At 36.5% G+C, this 23,861-nt stretch overlaps 1 protein-coding gene and 1 non-coding gene across 3 annotated transcripts; one reads left to right on the top strand and one right to left on the bottom strand.

Moving 5' to 3' along the window:
* Window positions 1-7,082: 7,082 nt before the first annotated feature.
* On the top strand, window positions 7,083-10,835 carry LOC107075765 (uncharacterized). Its single transcript, XM_015338053.2, has 4 exons — window positions 7,083-7,301; window positions 8,213-8,273; window positions 8,428-8,524; window positions 8,879-10,835. Exons 3-4 carry the CDS (start codon window positions 8,453-8,455, stop codon window positions 10,334-10,336), a joined length of 1,530 nt encoding a protein of 509 aa, XP_015193539.2. The 5' UTR covers window positions 7,083-7,301; window positions 8,213-8,273; window positions 8,428-8,452; the 3' UTR covers window positions 10,337-10,835.
* A 562-nt stretch (window positions 10,836-11,397) lies between these two features.
* On the bottom strand, window positions 11,398-14,008 carry LOC102698588 (uncharacterized). Of its 2 annotated transcripts, none has more exons than XR_011182940.1 (3): window positions 13,882-14,008; window positions 13,131-13,315; window positions 11,398-11,486 (listed from the first exon to the last, which is right to left on the bottom strand). It is a non-coding gene; the product is annotated as an uncharacterized protein (transcript). The 2 variants fall into 2 exon arrangements; XR_011182941.1 differs by lacking the exon at window positions 13,882-14,008 and adding an exon at window positions 13,664-13,875.
* Between the last annotated feature and the right edge of the window lie 9,853 nt (window positions 14,009-23,861).

Here is a 23,861-nt window from a genome sequence, read left to right on the forward strand (position 1 = left end):
CAATACCCAAAACATTTCAGATAGATACTACTTTCAACAGTGAACATGTACTGTGGCTCCAGGGCCATTTTTGCAAGTATAGAGATCAGCACTTGGTATTTAATCACTGCACAGCTCACCAGAGGTTGATCTCATTTCAGCTTTTATCTTTGTTCCAATCCCACAAATATCACATGATATTCTTTGCCATGCTGCTAAAGCAATAGTATAAAATTAAAGGTTTAATTAAGTTGTCACATAGATTTCAATCGGAATGGCTGATCACAGTTAGTCTTTTTGCACAAACACAATTACAAGAAGCAGGCTGGCATGTCATTTTTCCTGGGTGGTCTAAACAATTGTGTGTTTTGCATTAAAATTGTATTTTAGGACGTTTAGGCCCCCTTGCAGCCACAAGGTAACATATTAGAATAGACAGCCATGAGGCGAGCTTTCCTAAATGTAGGACAGGAATGGCCATGTCATGTCAGGCGTACGTCCCCGAGATGAATGAAACAGTGCAGGCCCATACATCTTCCTTCATGGGATGGTTAGGGGTTCTGTCATAGCTGTAAGAATTTCTTCTCGCATTTCAATATAGGAAAAGAACTTGGCAGCAGGTGGTCAGCTGTTGATAAACTTGGTTAACGACAGTTGCAGGTTTGAGGCTATGAGATAACTAGTAGGCCAGGGAAAATATCAGCTAGATGTACATTGAACGCTGTCGTCATGTCTGTAGTCGGAAGAGATGAAAGATCATAAACATGATTTCTATGAGTCCTGAAGCCAAGATAAATCAAACCTGTTTGCCTCACATGCCTCACTTCCACCCCTGCCAAGTTCTGCTACTGTAATTGGCTGGTCTGGCTAGGTTAACGTTTTGCTTCAATGCAAACCTCTGAACAGTATGTTTAGAATTATTTCTTCTGTAAAACGATAGTGTTTCTAATCGTTCTTCATTCCACTGGGTTTGGATATGTACTACTTAATAGTTTGTTTAGTTATAAGGTGCTGTGTGTTAGCGGCACGCTTTGATGGAGACCGGAGGTTGTAGCTGTTTACAAACAGCACTGCAGATCTAAAATTAGTTGTAGGGATGAGCTCCCTTTGACATTTTTGGTCTTTTTACTTCTTGCGCATGAAACTTTTATTTGGCTATGGTGTGTTTATAGGATATAAACCAAAGCCAATTGGCCTTTGCCCTTTCCATGAGATTCTAAACCTCATTTCTCCAATTCCAAGCAGTATATCAGTAATTATATATAATCATAATTACTAACTGCGTTCCCATGCAACCCTGTACTGGATATAGCGGCTTACAAAATGGATGAATGAATAACTGCTTTAAATAAAAATAATATAAGAACAAAAGGTATTCGGGGTTGGTAAATGTAATATATATGAAGTATTGATAATTTCATAATGTGTTATAATAACTAGTAGATTAGTATTGAAATACTTCCTAGTGCTTCATTACCACTATAATAATCTACAATGAGTTAAAAAATGGCAAGATGACAACTTGCTGGGTGCTAAATGTTCTTACAATTCTTAATTTAACATATTAAATCTTGTTCGAATTAACTAGAAACACATTAAGGAAAGTTAAGGAATCAAATGTTTTTGGGGGTGTGACATTTAATATTTTAGTTCAAAACTAAAGTATGCAAGCTTTCGTGGCAATTTCTGAGCTCTTCCCAAGGCAGTGCCAATGGCCTGAGGGTACCCACCGAGGCAAAATGAGTAGCAGTTGTTTTTTTCTTCAATGGTCCTGGATATTCTCACTCCTCCTCTTAGTACTGTGCCCAAAGACATTGCATCATGATTTGAATGTGGTACATGACATGCTCTCGGCTGTTTGGATTCAGGGTGTGAAAGGGCAATGATTATGTACTGCAGAGTATGCCATGCACCTGTCACGGGCATTCTGTTAAGGACTGACCAGATACATTTGCTGTCACATCACTACTACATAACAGGAAGCTAACTAGCTGTCATTTGTGCACATGAGCAACAGTACTACTTTTGTTTTTAAATAAATGGAGCTAACTGTGGTGGATTGAACAGTAAATGCTTAATAACTTCAAATATCTGCAGTGTTTTCCAAGTCTAAGGAACATTTAAGGAAGGAACATTTGGTGTGATGAGGTGCCCATCATTCTTGGCAAAATTGCATTAACAATGATTACTTTTTTTAATCAGGGTTTTAATGATATTAAACAATTAAACAGTTTGGGTGAGAACTGATTTCATATTCTAATTTATTAGACACAGGGCTTGTTATATCACATTTAAAGCAGTTTAAGATTAATTTTGTCACCTAAAAGGTATGGTTATTCAAATGCTCTTTCAGGCATTTGTTATTAGTTTGTGTAGTATTAGGAGTATAAATTAATAAGAAAAGTAAATACTATCACTTTATCTTAATATTATTAATCTTAAATATTATTTAACATGTAATGAAGTATAATTATTTTATACATAATGAAAAATGCATACAATAAAAAAATCCACACAAATACATGAAAATACCTTTGCAGACATTTAGTTTTAATGTATCAAGAAAATAAAAAGTAGACATTAAGGAGGGTTTTACTTTAAGTATGTTCTGAAAGAAAGGTAAACGTATTTTAAAGTTAGCAAAACAGCTGTCATATCCTCAAGAGCTCTTAAACATGTTTCACGCATGAAAATCTAGAAATAATATTAGTCTTACCAGAATATTAGGAGATCCAGTGCTTCATTTCCTTTCACTTGGGGGATTTGATGTCATTTGCCCATTTGACATATCTTTGTTTGACCCAGGAGAAGCACAACAGACTTCAGTGCACATCTGTGGAAGGTGATGTCATCATCATGTATATATATATAGCCACACTCTAGATCTTTTGGGGTCTCTGAAGCCATATTCATCAGAAGGCCTATCCCAATTTATCACTGATGTTAAGTTGCTTAAATGCCAATAGTGATGACCTGTTATATAACTGTATTTTAACATGAAGCTGAACAGTGGATGCATGCCTCATGTTCTATTTAAGGTAACAGGCATTTCTAATGGTCCCATTTATACACTGTCACACACTATAAGCTTTTACCTCATCTGTTAAGCAATGAGCAGGTATTTACCCAGATCATTAAGAAAGTCTAAGTACATTAACACATGACAAACTTTACAACCCCATCTTAAATGTGTTTACTTAATAATTGCCATAGAAACTAAACAAAGTGTCTAATCATGGGTTACTGTCTATTGAAAAGTAGTTTTGAAAGTACGGAAAAATCTACTTTCTAATGGTGCTGGCAGTTTTTACAAACTGAACAAAAGTTGTTGAGTTGTGTCCTTTCAGAACAAAAATAAGAATCTGTATATATCCTGAGGATGCTATCACTTCATTCAGTCTTCTGTAGCTCAGCACATCAGATTATTCCCAGTCTTAAATATGTATACAAATTATGAATCCAATTATATAATTTAAATGATAAATGTAAGGAATTAAAAAACACTGTTACACACATTAAAAATAAAAAAACAAGAGATTGTTTTGCATGTTTATAATACACTTAATTTATCAAGAATGAAAAATTAAATGTGGACTTAATCTTTACAAAGCCAGACCACAAAAGTATAAACCATTTTTTACTGACTTAAATAGTGAAGAAACCTTATAACAGCAAGTAAGGATAATAGAAAACTTGACATTCAAATAACATTCTATACTTTTTATTCATTTCAATGGACAAAGGGCCTGTCCTAAAAGCAATTTCATAAAATAATAACCCCCCCCCCAAAATTTTAAATTATTTCAACTATTGTAACTTGATGGATAAAAAGTTAGTCAGGTACACAAAAACTAAAATGGAAGCTTTATTATACACACTTCATTAAGAGAATTAAACATTAACAGTGCTTGAAACACTTCTATCTCTATGTTGCATTAAAAGCAGATATAGAGATGTTTACAATGAACTATACCTTTCTCCTAACTTTAAATTCATTCTGTCTTAATATTGTATTTTGGTATGCATGCAACTCAAAGGACTAGTCATAGTTACGGAATAAAACATTCTATCATTTTTATTACAATGAGCTGTGATGGACCGTTACATCATTATTACATGTGATTAGATTCCCCTAACTAATGACTCCACATTTTAATGACTGATAAAAAGTGTCTAACTGATGTACCATTTAAATCTCTGTTTGAAACCTACTGACATACAGTAGTACAGCTCACCATAATATTGCCTATCCAGTATATAAATCATAACTTAATTGAACAGACTGGGTCTATATCAAACTTTTACTTACAGTTCTTATGAAAAGCTAATATGTCAAGCAATACTGGGGACTATTTTTACACAGTGTTTCACTGTTCCAAAGCCTTGGATAAGTTTGACAGGCAGGCCTATGAAGTGACTGTAGTAGCAGCTGACACGCCACTAGAGGCCACCAAAGGGACAACAGGACTTTAGATTGTCTCACTGGGAGGTACAGTAACTAGACAACTGATTAAATGATAATACTATTAATTCTTCCCCCCAGGCTCACACCTGCTTAGCTTCAGTGGGTTGCCAGTTGTGAGCTGCAGTATGATATGGCTGCTGGCCCAGAATTATAGGTAGTGGCATAAAAATAAACATTCTCATTTTGGGTTTAATCAGTGTTTGGTCCAGTATATACAGTAAAGAGGTTGCATGATGATTTGGGGTGAATGTGGTTTGATAGCAGTCATGGGGGGAGGGTGTCTGTAGTTGAAGTTTTCCCATTGTAGGTCTGCAAAAAAGCCTACTCTACCATTGTATGTCTTTGTGTGTGCGGATTCCTGGGACTGCCCTAGTGAAAGATTTTGTATGTCACAATGAGGCGCTTACAATGACAAAGCACAGCCGTCCCTCCCCTCTTTTACAGCTGTGTAATTTCCTACAAATTTACAAGACCATATTCATTATGCCTTTATCAGCTTTAATTATAGTTAAAAATGCTAAAAAACAGTGAATTTTCAAAAACTACAAATGTTTCACTGACATATAAATCAGTCTTTAAGTTCTAAGAGTACCCACAGAGGCAAACTGAGTCTGAATTATATGTGAATCACTGCTTACTATATAAAGAAAATAATGCACTAAATGCATCATTGGTGGTGTTTCCTTAGACTTTAAGTGTATAACCTTACTATCATTAAACATGAATATTTTTCTCACCTTGTGACTAGATACAGGCATGAGAAATAAGTACAGGGGAAAAGTAGATTAGAGTAAAATGAGTCTAAAAATCTATCTAGAATATAAAATATATATATAATAAATTAATACAATCTATTAATAAAAAAATATTCCATGGGCTATCCAATTTTATGTATTTTATAAAAGATATTTAGTTTCTCTGTTTCAAAGTATCTTGTTATTTTTTATCAGTATTCTGAAAACTCAAAATGTCAAAAGAAAAAGAAGGAAGAAGGCAATCAGGAAAAACAACTTCAAAAACCAGAAATATTCCCAAAGTAAATTGTAAAGAATTTGCCCTCTTTAAAGCAAGAATTAATCTGTTACATTAATTGTTAAACTAAATTCTCGACTGTTTTTCCACACTTAAAAAACAACAACAATGAAATGTCTTTTCCCTGAAATTCTGAGAAGGCATTTCCTTTGGAGCAAACTGCCACAGCAAGCAATTCAAAGTGAAGATCAGCAGAGGAACTCCAGTGATTCATAAAACTGAACGGGTACAGAAAGGTTAAATACCAAATCACTGTCTCTTGCCATCAGAGAGGTCATCGTTTAAAGCCTGAAGGCCTTGCTCATTTTGTCCACAGATTTCTTTCATTTATGCATTAAAAATGAATGATTTCACTCCTGTCATTTTAACACTATTTAAGCTATTTAAAATTATTCACCAAGTAAAATTACAATTTAAACTATTTTTCTGTGGAAAGGGATCTAATACCATTCATGCTAATAAAACAGCACTGATCAAACTACAGTGCGATATATTAGGAAAGGATTTGTTCTTGAGGTACTATAAAAAACGCACCTTGAGTTGTCACTGAAAGAAGACCACAGATCCCTACAGTCAGTCTGTATGGAGTTTCACAAATAAGGAGTCTGAGAACTAAAAGGACTTGACAACACCATATGTTTTGATAACTGGTTTAACTGAAAAGACACAATGCGTTCAAGGGACAGAGTTTGAGACTGCTGCTGAAATTTTACTTCAAAGACGTACAGTAAACTGTTTATAGAGTGCATATTAAATCAAACAGGCCTATAAAATATCTCTTGTACACCCAGCTCTTGTTATATTTACAGCTCTGGAGACAAGCCACTACTGCTGATGCAAGTAGAATAACCATTCATGTAAAGCAAATGTAAAGTTTAATTACAATACAATAGCAAGACCATAGTCCTCACTCAGACAAGATTTTTAAATAATTGTTATGAAGCTGACTGTGAGGCAAAATGTCTCAAATTAATTCCTGGGGCATGGTGTCTTAATTATATAATTAGACTAAACACTAGTGTCTTTCAGTTTTCAACTTCTCCTGAGCTCCCAGTTGCATTGTTGGTATGATTATTTAATGAATTCCTTGTATTTAAATAAATTAATGGTTTATGTAATCAAATAAAAAAAACTTTCACTGTATTTTAGAAGGCCTGAAACGTCTGGAACAGAACTTTCCCTCTGTGCTACTTTAAATGTTAACTATATAATACAATTACAATGATTTATTAACAAGAATATGGAAAGTAAATTTATGACTCACCTGACTTCTTTCAACCATGTCAAGCTGCTGCCACCTGTGAGTTCTCTTTTTTAATCAGGAATTCATTGTAACAAGTTTAAACACGTAACGCTCCTGTGTCATCCAAATTCAAAATGTTACTTGCCTTTTAAAGTCCAATATTCCAATTTCAATTAATTACGAAAGTGGTAAAAAAAATAAATGTTAGATGAAACACAAAATAGTCTTCGTTCAATAAACCGTTATTTTAAAATGTCCTTGCAACCCTTCTCACAGTTTGCTATTGCTAATCCATTGAACTGGCGAAATATGTAAATTTAGCGCGTAATTTTTGGTCAGTGAAACAAATAAAGAAACTTTTTGACAGAACCTTTCCTGCGGGGAGTCTGTATGTTATTTTTTTATACGTTTATTTTATGGTCCCACCGTACTATTTAATAAAATAAACATCAGTTCATTGGCTAGAAAGGGTATCGTGTTCGTATAAATATGGGTAAAAAAGGCGCATCAGCGCCTTTCGAAAAATGCAAAGTCCACAGGCGGGACTTAAGAAAATAAAGTAGGTGGTGTCAAAAGAGCAAGGTAAAATCATATTTTCAAATCAAATATGTTAATTAGTCAGTAGTTTTAGCCCGTAATATCATATTACTATATTTTAGTTACTGTTGAGGTGACTCATGGGGAGGTAGCTATATTCAAAATTAGAATACATAATCAATATATATATATATCGTATAAATGTGATTGTCAGACTTGGAATGTAACTGGTATGAATATATATTCGTTTTTCTTTTTGGTTATTAATCAGTGCCTATTAAATGAGATACATAGGTCACATACCTAGCATGTTCGTATGCTGTAGTTGTCACATCAGATGCTATTTTATATTTTTTGTATTTTGGGGTGAAGTTTAACGCGAGTAATTACGATTTGAAAAGACAATCTGGAATACTGCACGGAAATACATATTATAATCTGAAGGAAATTACTTAAAACCTTATGTAACCACTAGACTTGAAAACATGATGGGCCTACAGTATGTTACCTGATTCTTTCATGGATACCTGATCTTTTTCGCGTATTATTTTATCGATACAGTAAATGTAGATATGGTAAATACTAGGTAAAAGCAGTGTTGTATTTTAGCGGTTACAACTCCGGATGATGACAATAAAAATTACACATCCTAAAATGAAATCTTGTTTTAATTCACTGCATGTACAAACGATAAAACTATGCTTTCTTGTGAAACTGGAAATTCCTATTAAAATATTGTCCTAAAAGGCAGGGTGTAAAAATAGGCGAAACGAAATATATTTTAATACTTAATTTATCTTTTAACTTTGCATTTTAATATATACTGTATCTTGGTAGTTTAACGATTTCAGGATTAACGGCCTAGATTTTGCTGGGCCACTGCTATAAATTCTGCAATAAAGGAAAAACAACATTGTGTGATTCGTACCATTGTCTTTTTTTCCCCAATTAAATAGAAAACTATTCAAAAGAAAACCGTGAGTGCCAGGGTGACCAAACCCCAGTACTTGAGGACAGGTGAGTCTGCAGTTTTCTAGATTTGTTGTTGGTATTTAAGAGTTTAAGATAGGAAATACTGTACTTTATATCTGATTTAAAAGATGCAGTATAATTTTTTTAAGATGAAAAACTACTTTTCTGTTTCTTAGGGGAAATTTCATTATATTTACAGATTATCAGTTCCCTGGATATCAAAAATGCTAAAGAAGAAAAAAATGGTGTGCAGCACACCAGCTGTGAAAGATAAAAAAGAGTGTGTGAAATATCTGGTAGGTATTAATGTAATGGTTATTGTTTGTCATTTTGTTTCATTTAGCAAAAAGACACTATCACAGTTAAAGCTGTGTTTATATGTTAAAGGCATGTTTATATGTTTTTAATGTGTATTTTCCATAATCTATATTAATTTGCATAAAATGAACAATATTACGTTTTCTACTATTACTACCATGATGAATAAAACTGTGAGTTTTACAAAGGCATTAAATACCTAAAATTGTTTTGAAAAACAAATTGTACTTAATCAAATGAAAGCAAAATAGTTTTTAATTTGGTAGGTCAGATGCATGGATTGCAAAACATTTATTCAATGTTTATATATTATTATGCATGTATAATTTTAGATGTGTTCGAACAAACCCTTGAGTGAAGACTTGGAAGATTTTAATTCAACTACATCACTATTTGGCACTTTAGATGAGATTAAGAAAAGCAAAAAGTCTAAGAAATCAAAGAAATCCAAAAGCCGTAGAAAAGAGAAGAAACACCAAACAGAGCTTAGAGATGACTTTTGTCCTGTAGCACATCCCATCGGTGAAGCGAGAAAAATCAGCTCGCTAAAAATTAAGAAAAAGAAGTCCAAAAGAAGTAACCTTGACAGAGGCATTGAGATGCAGACAGAAACCAAGAAAGTCAAGCTAACTAAAAATCAAGACTCCTCTCTGTTGCTTCCTGTGAATAGTTATTTTAAGAAACCAAAGAAGAAAAAGTACAATTCAGATAGTTCCAACCAGGACAGTAGTAAAGAAAACCTTACACTTAGGAGGAGCAGTGTGGCCTGTGACAATACCAGAATCACTCAGTCTGAGCAAGAATGGGGGTATAGCATCGTAAGTTATCCGACATATGAAAAGACTCACTCCAGTGGACAAGAGAATGACAGAGCTGTAAAGTTTCCTAAGAATGTATCACTGGATACTGGAACATTTCCCAGTAAAAACGTTGGTGTGGAGTCCTCAGCATTTGAAGGTGCATCTGCACAAAAGAAAAACGCAGAAGGGCAAGTAGGAGAAATGCAAGGGGAATCCTCAGACAACTGGAGCAGCACAGAACCATTACCGTCTTTAAAGCTTGCTATTGATAAAGACTCTTTAAATTCTAAACACAAAGTGAATGTGCTAGGCCCAAGGAGAAAAAATAAACATCGACCTGACTCCGCACAAGAAACAGCAGAAACTTTCAACAGCCAGGAACTTTTCCTAACTCAGAGGACTTTCCTGACAGTGGAAACCTCAAGTGAAGACAGTGCCTGTGCAGCTACAAACCCAGGAGATGCCAAGAATGGTCAGCACACCGAAGTAGAGTTGTCATCTTTCCTGCCATCTGGAATACCTGTGAAGCCAACAGCTGAGAAAGCCACACAGACCCATGATTTCTTCAGCTCTAGCGAGTTTACTGCTTCTTTTAAGTTTTACAACCTATGCAGAGAGATGAAGTGTTCAGACCAAGTAGTTGATTTGAGTCTGCCCAACAGAGCCAGGGCAACACTGACCCCAGTCAGTATGCCGGGCCACATTATAGAAAGAAACAATGAGGTGAGCATGTCTTTGAAAAATGACTCCTCTCTTCCAAAAGATTGCTCTTTGGCTCACAGGGTAACATGCAACATTTCAAAAGAAAATCAGATTAGCATTCGAAATAAATTTGGTATCTCTCAGTTTCGCAGATGCGAGGACGGAAAATATATTCAAACGCAGCTCAATGAGTCTTTTTTCTTCAGGCTTAAAGGAGAGGGGGACTCCCCCAAGCCACTCTCTCCCCTAATGAAATTGGATATGGCAAATCAGAAAAAATGTAAATGATACAAAGACCAATATGAAATTAAAAGTCAGTTCAAAATGCTTTTGAAGTTGTTTTGCTTAGAAAGTGGAAAAGATGTTCCTACTGTGTTAAGGTACAGCATTTTTAAGAGTTAAGATACAAGCATGGTTAAATAAAAAAGTATTCTAGTAACAAATGTATTTTAGCTCAACTCATACCCTACTACAGTTGATTGTTGCGTTTAAACTTTAGATTTCAATATGTAACACTTTCATTAATATTCACTAAATAATTTGTATTATTTTTTATATTAATGTTCTCAATTTCTCTGCATTGACATGGAATGTTAATATAAATTCCAGTTGATACTTATTCCATATGCTCAAAATAGTAAATATCTGTAATAAGCTTTTTATAAATAGACTTGTAAACACTTGCAGTTTTCACGTTTATCTATGTGTTGATCTATTAAACTTTATGATCTCTTACACAATTCTACTTAATTTTCTATGCATTTCTGCTGACAATGTTTAGACACCTCTGCAATAATATTGAATTCTTATATGAATAAAAGTTACTAGATTTCATTTTTGTGGACAGAATTTTTTATTGTTCTTGTGGTGTACTTGATGTCAAATAGTAAAACTGAATGATCATATACACTGGTAAACCATGTTTAAAAAAATCTACATGCCTAAAACTCGAATTATTTTCTGTCTTTAATTACTTTTGAAACAACGTCTAAGGCACGTACAGCAAGGCATTTAATTATGTTTGAAAAGCTTGATTCCCATCCACTTCCAGAGATGAAAGAACACGTACACTGGTATGGTTACTGGGAGCAAGAGACTATAGAAACACAAACTGCTGGTGTTGGTGCATCCCTGTGGGAAGTTCTCATCGACACTCGCCGAGTAAAAGAGTCCACACAGAGAGATAATTGGAACCAGCACCGTCACGGTGGACAGAGAAAATACCATTGTGAAAAATGAAAATTTCTCGCCGATTTAAAAGCGTTAAAAAAATTTTATGGAAAGGTTGTTCAAAAATTATTCTTGCGGTTGCTATTTCTTCTGCGAGTCTCTGCCAATCATCCTGGCGTCCTGGGGTATCAAGTTCGGTATACCGTCAATTATGGGATAAGATATTCCGAGCTCCTCGTTTATCAGTTCGTTGGTCTTCTCGTCGTATCTGGGAAAATAAAGACTTTAAGACACTGGTAAAAAAAAAACTGTTCAGTCACGCCAATATTCTTTTGCAACAATCGTGAATGCGAATACATTTGCAAATGCGATAACCGCTTTAATACTGCCATCACAACAGGTCGAAATACTGACTCTAGATTAAGACGTTGCAGCAATGTAGCGATTTGGCACAGCATATAAAATCTGCATTATAAAAGGGTGTTGGCTCAATTAAAACATGCTATGAATACTAAAAACCGAGTTCTCACCGCAGCGGTTTCTTAGACAAGGGGCAAACTAAAAATTCCAACAGTGAGGTATCGAAGCTCTGTTTGTGTTCCTTGTCCTTCACTCCGTCCTCGGATAATCTGGCGACAGAAACCTGGAGGCGCCTGACACCGGGGACCGAGGGCGTAAAACTCCAGATATTTTGTCGCCTGAATGCTATGAAAACAAAGCTTCTGCAAGCATTTTGAATCATGTTCCAAAACGCACTGCGTTCACAGCGATTTTCAAGATTAAAACTACCAGGGAAGATATTGCGTGACGACCGTCGTGTGCAGCTATTATATTGTTCCCCGTACTTCGACTGCGGCGAATTTAAAGTTCCTTCGTCATTCCGGCACTCATTTGTTCATCTGAAGTGATGACGGTCATAATTAAATCGAGGAAGCGAAGGAGGCGGGTGCATTGAAAGTTTGGTTGACGTAAACACGTTATCATATGTGAAAAAAATAAATATAGTTTTGAATGTGCAGTTTTCTAGATTTCTTCTTTAAGTCTGTGGTGACATTAAAAACGGCATTGTAAAGAAATATTGTATTTAATATTAAATACTAAGCTATTACTGAAATTGGATGGATGACGTGTACAGTATACTGGGGTTCAGACTAGCGTACCCCCTAAATTACTGGATAGGCTCCCGTTTCAATGCCTGAGTTTTACTATATTGTTTCCAAGCGGCAGATGGCACTATTGTCATACGGAAAATCTTATTTTATCCCTCTTACCAATGTACTTCAAAATTTAAATCACATTATTTAAAAGTTAACATTATTTGAAACCATATTTTTCGAGACTGATTGACGCCGTGTCCGTAAAGTGGTTATTTTTCATCCCGGAGTTCCTTCTCTTTGGATTTTGAAAACTGAATCTTAAAATGTATTTTTAAAATGAATATGTAAAACTTTCACTCTATAAAATGATACACACTTCTAATTGGATATGACTACTGCTAACACAAAGGGCAATTTGTGTAAGAGCTTTTAATAACAGCAAGACCAAATACTATGCATCACAGATGCAGGCTCTCTGATTGCACTGCATTGATCCTTTGCTGCAAGGTACTCCAATATCCTTCTCATTCTGACTGCTTGCTTAGTCATAGATGTAGATTACAGTGCAACACAAGAGCAGACAAACTATTCTTTCTTTGAACAAAAACGGTCACCTTTATATTTTTTATGAAGATGAGTGCATTCAGGTAAACCAGAAACAAGGCTAATACGCTCGACCAGCTACCAACCCAACCTAGCTCCTCTGCTGCTACCTGTTACTGTAGCAGTGATTCACTAAGGACTGTGCCGGTAGGAAGGCAGGCGAGACGGGCACGTTTGGACACACTTGTTTCTGTGAGGAAGAGGAGGCGTACCTCAGTCATCTTGACGCCTCCGCTGGCTTGCCGTCTTTCCTAGGAAAGATACCGATAGAAAGCACTGTGTCATCATCACCGGATTATGGGGGGAGGTGTATAAATCTTCTTTAGGCTTGGGGTGGGGGACGTAACCTCCCGACAGACTGTGCCCCTGATGACGATATTTTCAAGCTTCAAATGGTCTGTTATGTTCCTTGGCAAAAGCAAACAACCCCAGAAAAGCAAGGCGACATTAGGAGCGATAGTAAAAAACGCAACGTGAAAGAAATGCGTCATTACCGCAAAGCGGCTGTCTGATTTAAATGTATCAGCAATCCGGCATACAGCATGAATGAATGTATTTTTAATGCCCCGACTGAAAAATATTTTTGATTTTTTTTTCTGTGCGGTCGTGATCATACAGCTTTCACAAAAATGTTTTTTTTATGTTATGTTAAAATGTGCTCACACTACATCCAATCTATCAGGCTTTCTGAACGAGACGTTGTCCCGAAATGGAGCATTAATTTAATAGCTAGTGTTGTGCTTACCCGGTGATAGAGGAGCGCGTGTAATACAAGGTGCTGCTAATTAAGAAGTGGTGCAGTTATTGAGTGAACAAAATCTGTGCAAGGATACCAAAGGCTGTTGACACTACTCTCCTACGTAAAGAGGTCATTAAGTTATTTACCATTACTAGATTTAATCGACCTGGATATTAAAAATAAAACCCAACATAATCCCCAGGTACCCTGACGCAGGAACCCACCTGAACTAATTATTGTTTTATCCCCAGCTGTTTTTAAAGCGATCTTTGATCTTTGCTTTCTAAAGCTTCCATTATTTTCAAGACCTGTTTCGGAAGGAATGGAATCCGTGAACTGTACCACACCTGTGCAGAGGTACACAGTGAGCTATTTTAAAGGGTGTACCTGGCCGACCCAAAAGACGCAGCGCTTTTAATATTTTACTTGCCGTTCGCTGAGGTGGAACGTTTTTTTCAATAATTAATTTCGCCAGCCTCCAAGTTTGAAATACGTTTAAATAATGTATCTAACCCTGAGCTGAAATGTAGAGACAAAGACAGGACCGTTTTGGTTAATCTGTACAAAATCTCCGGTAAATTAATTTCCATTTATGGGCACAAAATTTATGGATAAATCCTTTGTTATTGCTACCGACAGCAAGTAAAGATAAAGGTTTTCAACACACAAGTTGCGTTTTTCGTTACCTGTTTGTTTGTGCTATATTTTGCATAAATAATTCAATTTATCTCTGTAACTGAACAAAAGGATATAATAATTTAGCAACTTCCAGGTGTCTTCACAATACCTTAGAGTTTGAAAGACTGAAAGCTGTGGGACAATTCATAATATTGAAATATTGTTCCATTTGCAACACAAATGATTAACACCATCAATGAAGTGAGGGGGAATCTTAAAAGATAATTTAATTACATAGGTGAATATTAGACATGGTATCAAACACACACTGTCTCTGGTCTCAGATACTTATGTTGCTGTTACACAAATGTAAGTCTCTTGTATTCAGTTGCATTGTCATACTATATTACCTTGGATGGATTTCAAGTATTATCTTAAAGCTAATGCTGGGCTGCTGAGCAAGGATTATAGGTAATTGCTCCCGATTTAAAACTCTGTCCTCTTCTCAGATATATTTTTTACTTTTCTGGGAAGGCCGGTAAAGTAATATATCAGGGGAATGCAATAATTCCACAGGAAGATGAAAAATGTGACACTTTTAAATGTTTCCATGGAAACGGCATAGTACTGCAGTTACTAAAAAGCCCTTTATGTATAACATAGAAGAGGAATAAAGCATTTAAATGTACAATGCCATCCTCTTGTGCACTGACTTTGCAAGGAAATAACTGGAGGGGAATTCCAAGTACCTGTATATCCTATGTACAGTATATTAACAACCTAAATACATTTCATAAGAACATAATAATTTCAGTATGCTCTGTTGAAAGGCAAATGTGTTTCACGGATGAATAGCTGCACTTATGTTTCATAATTTACAGGGATATAATCCCATAGAAAGCTAGTGGACAGTGTTGTTAGCTCTTGCCCTTTTCTTACCTGTCAGCTCAGAACTAACAAGAAGTAGAAGATGCCTTTTCACATCCTACACACCATCTGTTAAATTAGTGAGCACCTCTTCAGAACACAGTAGCATTTGTTTGAGTACCACTCTAAAAATAAAATAAAACCAGAGGAAATGTTCATATTACAGTCTCACCCTTATATACGGCCACCATATATAATATCTTCGCTTCACTACTGAGATTACAAATTCAAGCAGTTTTCTCATGCAGCACTAATCCAATCCAACCCTCTTACTGGAATAAGTCAAATTTTAAAGGTCATTTAAACTGTTTCAAGAGTACATAGTGGCGGTAGTTTAATTTATTGCATTTGTGATTATAATAACACACAACAGGACTTGTGGTCTGATGTTCTGGGATATTTAAATTTAATTTTCCGCTAATTCAGTCAGTTTGTACCATGCTATTTAAATGGTTCAATATTTTGAGAGCTGACACATTTTCTGGCTTGAGTAATTTCTTTTCTTTCCATCTCTCCTAAAACAAATTTTATTTTTAATTACATTTTAAATACATACAAAGCAATACATTTTTAAAACAAATTCATATGTCTAAATGAAGATGGCAGTTTGTCAAAAATGAGAACTTTAAGCTTCTTTACATTTTCTCTGAATTATTACAATCTCTTCCACAACCACTGTATATCTAATTTATTCTGTGTTAAACCTATGAAGTGAACAGTTAGCAACGTAAGACGTTACTGTGAACAGAATATGCTCAGCATGGTGAGATATGAAACAACAATCCAATGTAAAAGATCTTAAATATACATGTTCTCTGACTTGTTGTACTGCTGGTACATCTGCGCTGCATGCTTTCTGATATCCATTAGCCTCTTTGAAATCCATTTTGTGTAAAAGGTTTCAAACAAATAAATGGCAGATGGTAATGTGAGTTTTGAATATTGATACACAATGACAAAATGAAAACTGTAGCTACGCTGTGTACTGTATACACAAAATGATGTGGTGTTTTACTAATCAAAGGCTGCCATTTTCTCCAGTAAGTTTAGAAATACACTGAAGGTCCTTGTGTAAAGATTATTCAGTGTGGCCGACTCATATCTCCATCTCAGCATGATCTTAATTCTAAAGCTGAAAGAGGACCAATAATTTTGTTGGTCAGATTAGCACTGCTGTGATGTTAAATGTTCCTGTCTGCTCATACTAAATCAGAATCTTGCTAGGGAATATGTTACACTATTTCTGTCTGCAGTCATTCCTTTGTGCTTCCTGATGCAACATTTTTCTTTTCAAAATCTACCATGAAAACTTTGAAGATACAAGAGAATCAGGACCTAGTTTGGCTAAATATTTTGTAACTACCATGGGAAACCCATTTAGAAAGCAAATTCATTATAGGATTCAGAGAATTCATAGCAAAAGGTAATTCTTTAACCAATGTAGTCAAAAACATCAAGAGCCAATCCTATCCTTTGAAAACTTTGGTTGTTATCTACACCAGCCTTTTTCATATGAAGACCCATTAATTATTAATGTCTATATATCTGTATATATCTGTTGTGGCCATGGTCCACCAAATAAAAACAAATCCTTTTTCTAATTGCTTCTTCCAATGCAGGGTCACAGGGCAGCCAGAGTCAATCTTGGCAAGGAAGGTGGACAAGGCAGGCTACACCCTGGTCAGGAGGCCAGTCGATTGCAGGGGAGACACAGACACTCACACACTCACACCCAGGGCCAATTTTCCCAGAAGCCAAGTATCCAACTAGCATGACTTTGGACTGTGGCAGAAAACTGGAGCACCCATCGAAACCCATACAAACACAGGGACAACATACAAACTCCACACAGACAGCACCCCAGGTCCAGAAATGAGGCCAGGGCTCCAACACTGCAATACTAACCAGTCTGCCACCGTGCTGCTCTAAAATTATTAATGTCTATGTTAATTACTATACACCAATAAATTCTCATAATATTACATTAAAATTATTTTCTTTCTCTGATACAATATTGTTCAGTAAAACACTGTGATATGTACAATTGTATACTTTTCCGCTTTTATATAAACTACAGTTTTACTGAAAACCTCTTTGTCAGATCCAGCATGTTTCAGAAAAGGATCCATAGTTTTTTTAAATTAATTTATTCATGCTTTTTCATGGTTAAGATTCAAAGTCTAAAACACCGTATAGAAGGATTGATCCATATGTACACTTAATTCTGTGTTTCCAGAGATAGGTTATTACTGTGTTGATGTTAATGTGTTCTCTGCTCATGCTGATTTAAACTGACATCATCCCTCTTACTGTCTGTGTCAGTGCTCTGTGAGTGGTTCCATAGCTCCAAGTGCTCTGACCCCTGGGACAGGGCTCAAATTGAGCTGTGTGAGACTGCGGGACAAACTGATAGAGCTTTTTTTCTGGAAGGATCTGTCTGAAGTACAGCTGGCAGTAAAAATCAATATCCATCCCTGCATGGGTTCGAGGAGTCTGGTAGCTGCAAGCGTCTAAGTTGTAACAGTAAAAATATTACTTTGTATTTTAACGGGTTATTCAGCAATCAAATCGTTAATCACCTTAAATACATAGGAAGTGCAAACCACCTAGAAAATGCTGGTCTACACAGCACTGACTTGGCAACATTATGATGCATGCCATATGTATGTGTACCCCTTCACAACTAGGTGTTACAGTGCTACAGTCTGTCTCTGAACTACCCTGAGCAGTGAAGGGAACTAATTTTGCCCAATGTGCCTGTTTCCTCACCTAAATGCTTCATGCATTATTCTCCACTTTCCCACTCGTCCCACAGTATGCCACACACATATTTGTACTTGTAGTCTATTCCTTGCATACCACGAAAGTACAGCAAAAATCTCAGAAGTCATTTTTCACATTTTAAATACTCTAACATTACCCAGAAAGTTCCCTCATCTGTCACTGGTAATGAAACAGCTACACTCCTTTCTGCTTAAATATTAATGGGAACAGCATGCACTCATGATTCTGTTACTGTTTCTTTCCACATAATGTCTTTTGTGTAGCCGAGCAGGGAATAACAAGTCAGTTCCAAAGACAGCGTTAGTGAAGCATGCATAATTAATTCTGTGTGGCATCGCAGGGCTTGCACTGTGTCCTGTTTAGCGGGGTGCCTGGGCATCCTGTCCTTTATAACTGGTTTTGCTATACAATTGCAGTAGAATATTCCAAAAGACAAAGTCTCTAGGAAGACTAATTATGCTTCACAATCCAGAACTACACCCTAAAGACATCCCTGTTTACTATGAAATGAGAATATTTGTCATGATTATATTATTTTGCAAAGCAGGTGACCTGCTGGGACTGCTTGTGACATCATCTTTGAACCTGGTCCTGTTTTGAATAATTAATATTCCCCTCATCCCTTTTTTCAGTGGCTACTGAGACTTGTGTTGGACTATAAACTGTGATTTTAGTTCTAAATATCTTAGCATAATCTCAGTTTGCAAATTAGGACTTTGTTATAAATCCAGCAGTCCAAAATACTATCATACCCAAAAACATACATATGACTAAAAATGTCCTTTAAATGGAGTTATGAATCGTAAAACCAAAACTAGTAATAAGAAATCAGACATTTTACACCTGGTGCAAGGATCAGTAGTTCTCTGTGATGCATTGCAGATTCTGACAGTCAGTTCTTCTTTTATATGCATTCAGAATGGCACTTCTAATATACCCAGGATTTCATGCACATGATGGCTGCTAATTTCAAGACCCCTTCTGCAGTGTACTGTATCTGGTTCATAATGTGCATCAGATAGCGATGGGGAGGCAGGGTGTACTGAGATTTAACGGGAACCGCATATTCATTACATTGCTCTTTACCTTCAATGTATAGTGATTTAATGTATCGCATAGTCGAACAAAAAATATTGACTGAGCTCATCATGGGAGAAAAGACTGGACAAATTATTTTTTCATTTTTTTAATCAGGGAAAAGAAAAGGGTTTCAAACTGCTGCTGCTACGTACTGAAAGGCATTTTCAGTGTGAAGCCTATTGTCATAGATGAGATATGTTGAATTTTTAACTGGTACCAGTTACCAGTGGCATATGCGGTGGTCATTTCTGGCGTACGATGGTAGCATGATGTTAGAGCCAATAACCTTCTGAGGACTCTGGGGATGTAACCCATATTCTTCTCAGGGCAAGCTCTGCCAGTTAGAATTGATTAACTTTGAATTCACATTCATGAAAAGCTCAGAAAGAAAGACAGTAAAACATTGGTAGTCCTAGTCATTGTTTTATGAAGAGCATGTACATTTTAGCATGTTGAATGAGCTCTTCATAACTTACTGAACTGCACTTTGACAAAACCTTCCATTCCTGTCCTGGCAGAGGTGTATTGTATTTGGATGACTTGCTGTAGTGGAATTAAGTGAGTCAGGCCGCTCTTTGACTTCATAAACAATTGGAAAAGACAGTTTCATCTTTTCACATATACGTCAAATTGCTAATTGCAAATTTCATTATCAAATTAATGTCTCATCTAACAGGATAATTTAAAATCCATTAACATTCAAATAGGTAAAGAGAGACCCTTAGCAACAATTATTATAAAAGAACATGTGCAGGAGCAAATAACCTAAATTCTTCTCGTCGCTTTGATTGATGTTCAAAAATTCATTGCAGACTGATAATTTAAGAAATTAACATGGTTACAGTGACATCAGTGACCTAGTCGTATGCATAATAAACAGTGTTTAATTTGGTTCCACACTTCTTATCTTTAAATTTCTTGCAGATCAATGTGCAGTGGTGCAGAAGTGGAAAACAATAACAATATTTTAATATATTTAGAAGAACATGGAGAACCCAGCCTAGTATCAGACAGGGAACTTGCCAAACTCCTGAGCTCAGATAAACTTGCATTTTCTGCCATGTACTAACATCATTTAATGCTCTCGATCTGTGCTTGCAAAAATATGTTGTGCAAAACAAATATCGCTATGAGGCATGAAAAAAATGACCTAAGGTTCAAAATGAGTTTATTCTGGTTTAAGTACATACTAATAATGAAAAATGACTATTTCTAAATCAAAACTGTCACTTCACTCATTGGGGTCATTCAGAATATAAGCAAAGAAGTGTTAATCCTAACTGTGAAATAGAGGAAAATTAGGGTTCCATTAACAGCATGAGAGACCAAGTGAAAAAAACACCCTAATTTGTAACAGATTCAGGCCATTTCCTTTTTGCTTGGGAGACAGTTCAATCAGAAAACATGATGGAAAGCAAGTTTTCCTTTTAAAAAGTCTATTACCACGCATGACGTTGTTATTCTCTTCTGGAGTAATAGCTGGCAAACTATTGTTTTAGATATAATATAATTCCCAATATTCTACTCTTGCATTTAGGGGCTATCAATCATTGTACAGATGATTTAAAGCCAAACAGAACTGTGCAGCTGTGCATTGCAGTCTGGGCATAATACTATTACACTGATGTTTCAAGGCTTGTCAGAATTGAGGGTAATAGCTAATGCAGGGGCATGAGAACTTAGAGAAAGCACATACAATAAATAGCTCTCCTACTCTTCTACTTTGAGTAACAGTGATGCCCTCTTTAACTGAATGGGTCCTTATTTAAATGCAACTCTTCCTACTCATTTTGTATCTTCACTGCAGGAATTGCAGGAAATTAGTTCAGTGGAAGATCTCCATTGTATTTAAAGACAATGCACAACTGAACTAGTGAACTCAACGAAGTGAAACTCTTACTATATGTCTGAGCTGTATATCTATAATTCAGAACTCCTCTGCAACTTGCCCTTAGCAGGCTACTTAACTATATATACCAAGGGAATTTACAATAATTCTGGCACATGCGCTGCTGTCTGCTATATACTGTAGCTTTGTTTCTAAATTCTTTCAAACTCTTCTTACAATGTAATTAATTAATTATAATAATTGCTTACACTTATATAGCGCTTTTCTGGACACTCCCCTCAAAGCGCTTTACAGGTAATGGGAACTCCCCTCCACCACCACCAATGTGCAGCCCCACCTGGATGATGTAACAGCAGCCAAAGTGTGCCAGAACGCTCACCACACATCAGCTATCAGTGGGGAGGAGAGCAGAGTAATGTAGCCAATTCATATATGGGGATTATTAGGAGGCCATGATTGTAAGGGCCAATGGGAAATTTGGCCAGGACGCCGGGGTTACACACCTACTCTTTTCGAGAAACGCCCTGGCCACAGAGAGTCAGGACCTCCGTTTTACGTCTCATCCGAAGGACGCCGCCTGTTTACAGTATAGTGTCCCCCTCACTATACTGGGGCATTAGGACCCACATGGACCACAGGGTGAGTGCCCCCTGCTGGCCCCACTAACACCTCTTCCAGCAGCAACTTTAGTTTTTCCCAGGAGATCTCCCATCCAGGTACTGACCAGGCTCACACCTGCTTAGGGTCAGTGGGTTGCCAGTTATGAATTGCAGGGTGATATGGCTGCTGGCAAATGTAACCTAGAGGTGATTAATCACAGTTCTCTCTTCCTTTTAAATTGTATTCCCTGGACTTACCGGACATACACATGAAATCACAAAAAAATATCTGAAATAACATTACAATTTAATAACAGTGCTATCTTTTTTCTGTCTCTGTACTGTGAAGCTTTAAAAACTGGTTTTGTATAAAATATTTACTTCTCTTAGTAAGTAAGAAAACAGTTAAGAAGCGTAAGAGGAAATGTTGAGTCTGGTCATGATCCAAAGATAACTGTGTTATTCAGGAGACTGAATTCTCCTTTTCACTTCACATTTTCTCTTACATTTCTCGCTTGAAGCCTGTCTCTCAAAGCAATTTCAGACGGCTTACCAGCATTATGTGAAGTTTGTGTTCATAAATCAATTAAAAAAACGTTTTCATTTTTAATTAAAAAAAGGCAACAGGATATAGTGTCATTTTACAACTAGTATTCTACTACTTGTTATCCTAAATAGAGCTAGTGAGTTTTTCACATCCTATCAACTGCCTCACAGAGCGGAGCTTTCATACAGTATCAATCTGTCAGCTATTAAATAAATATTATAAAGCTTAAAATGAACGTGTCACTGCAGTACAGGTGGAGGAATCATACAGATATCAGTGGCAGTCTAACACTGTGACAGGGTGTTAAGAGAAAATGAACTACTGTCATGAAAGTGAGAGTGAGAGAGAACCTGATTTTTGCTCAATGGACCCCAACCAATATCATCAACCAGACAGTGTGGAGAATCAAAATCCTGATCACTCCAGGCATAAAGTTTTCACCCAGAGCCCCCCTCCCTCACACACTGCAATTTTGTTTCTTTGTGAGAAGTCTGAGGGAAAATTGTTGGTTGATGGCCCAGGTGACTAAGTAAATTGGAATAAATGAATGTGTGAATTAGAGACTCAAAGTCATAGCCTGGAGGCAATGGCATTAAGCTGTAGCACATTTGATGAAGCTGACTGGTGAGCCAGTCTGATGTGTTCATACGGCTTGCTTTTTCATACAATTCAGAACACTGAAAGGGAAATAATACTAATTATAAAATCGTGTCTCAATGTCTGGAATACTACAGGTAGATGAAAGGTGAGGGACATCGAAGTTTATGTCGTCAGGCACGTCGCCGCTGGGCACTATGGCTTCTCCCCGCACAAGCACCTACACCCTGAACTCAGTCCTCTCTCCCTCTAGCACTGGACCTCCGCCAAGCACAGGAGAAACCTGTCGCGCCAGACTGATCTGAATTCAAGGGTTGGCCCTCTAGTCCGGTCACTACCAGCCTACCATTCATTAGCTGACAAGGATTCCCAAAGGGCTGCAGAGGCTGAGAAGGCTTGACATTAGCCAGGGTTTCCTCCTCCTAACGCGCAGCAGTAACCTGTAAAACAGTAACCAGTGAGCCACAGAGAGCCGCAGTCACTCAATTCGATTGTATGTTTGTAAAAAACACTTACCCTTTCATCTTAAAAAAATACTCTTAAATACTTGAGAAACTGCCTTATTCAGTTATTTCCATGTTACAGAACAATACAGACATATGTACATTATTGCTCCCAGTAGAATAATATGAATATAAAAATATAAATATAAACGTAAATATAAATTCACATTTTTATCTCCTTGCTTATGCTATATTGGAAACCCAAACTCAGACAGACTAGCAATTTTTTTTTTGTTCTTTGCTGTGACCCGTAATTGTCAATTCTAGTAGTGCTTTGGCTTAAAATACCTCAATTTTCACTTCACATCTGGTGACTCTGAGATCTTTCATGTGAAAACCACTACAGATATCAACCATGGAACTGTTCATGAACGTTTACTGAAAATTACACCTGATACACATGAACAATTCTTTCAGAAGTTGCAGAAGAGAAATCAGATTGATTGCCCAATGGGTATGACACACTACGAGCCTGCTTGAATGTGAGGCAGTGGTGATATTGTATCATAATACACTGATGTTCAGTGATGTCGCCTATTTTACTTCAAGGTCCTTGGAAAGTGAATGATTTCAGACGTACATCTTGTTCCTCTCATGAGCAGTTTCACAGGGTAAACCTTCTGTTGTGAAGGAAACAGGTAAGAACTTGTTCTGCAGTGGGAACGTGAATATATTGTCAATAAGAAAGGAAAGGCTGCTG

The sequence above is a fragment of the Lepisosteus oculatus genome, chromosome 21 (genome assembly GCF_040954835.1).
Source record: "Lepisosteus oculatus isolate fLepOcu1 chromosome 21, fLepOcu1.hap2, whole genome shotgun sequence".
In the NCBI taxonomy this organism is placed as follows: Eukaryota; Metazoa; Chordata; class Actinopteri; order Semionotiformes; family Lepisosteidae; genus Lepisosteus; species Lepisosteus oculatus.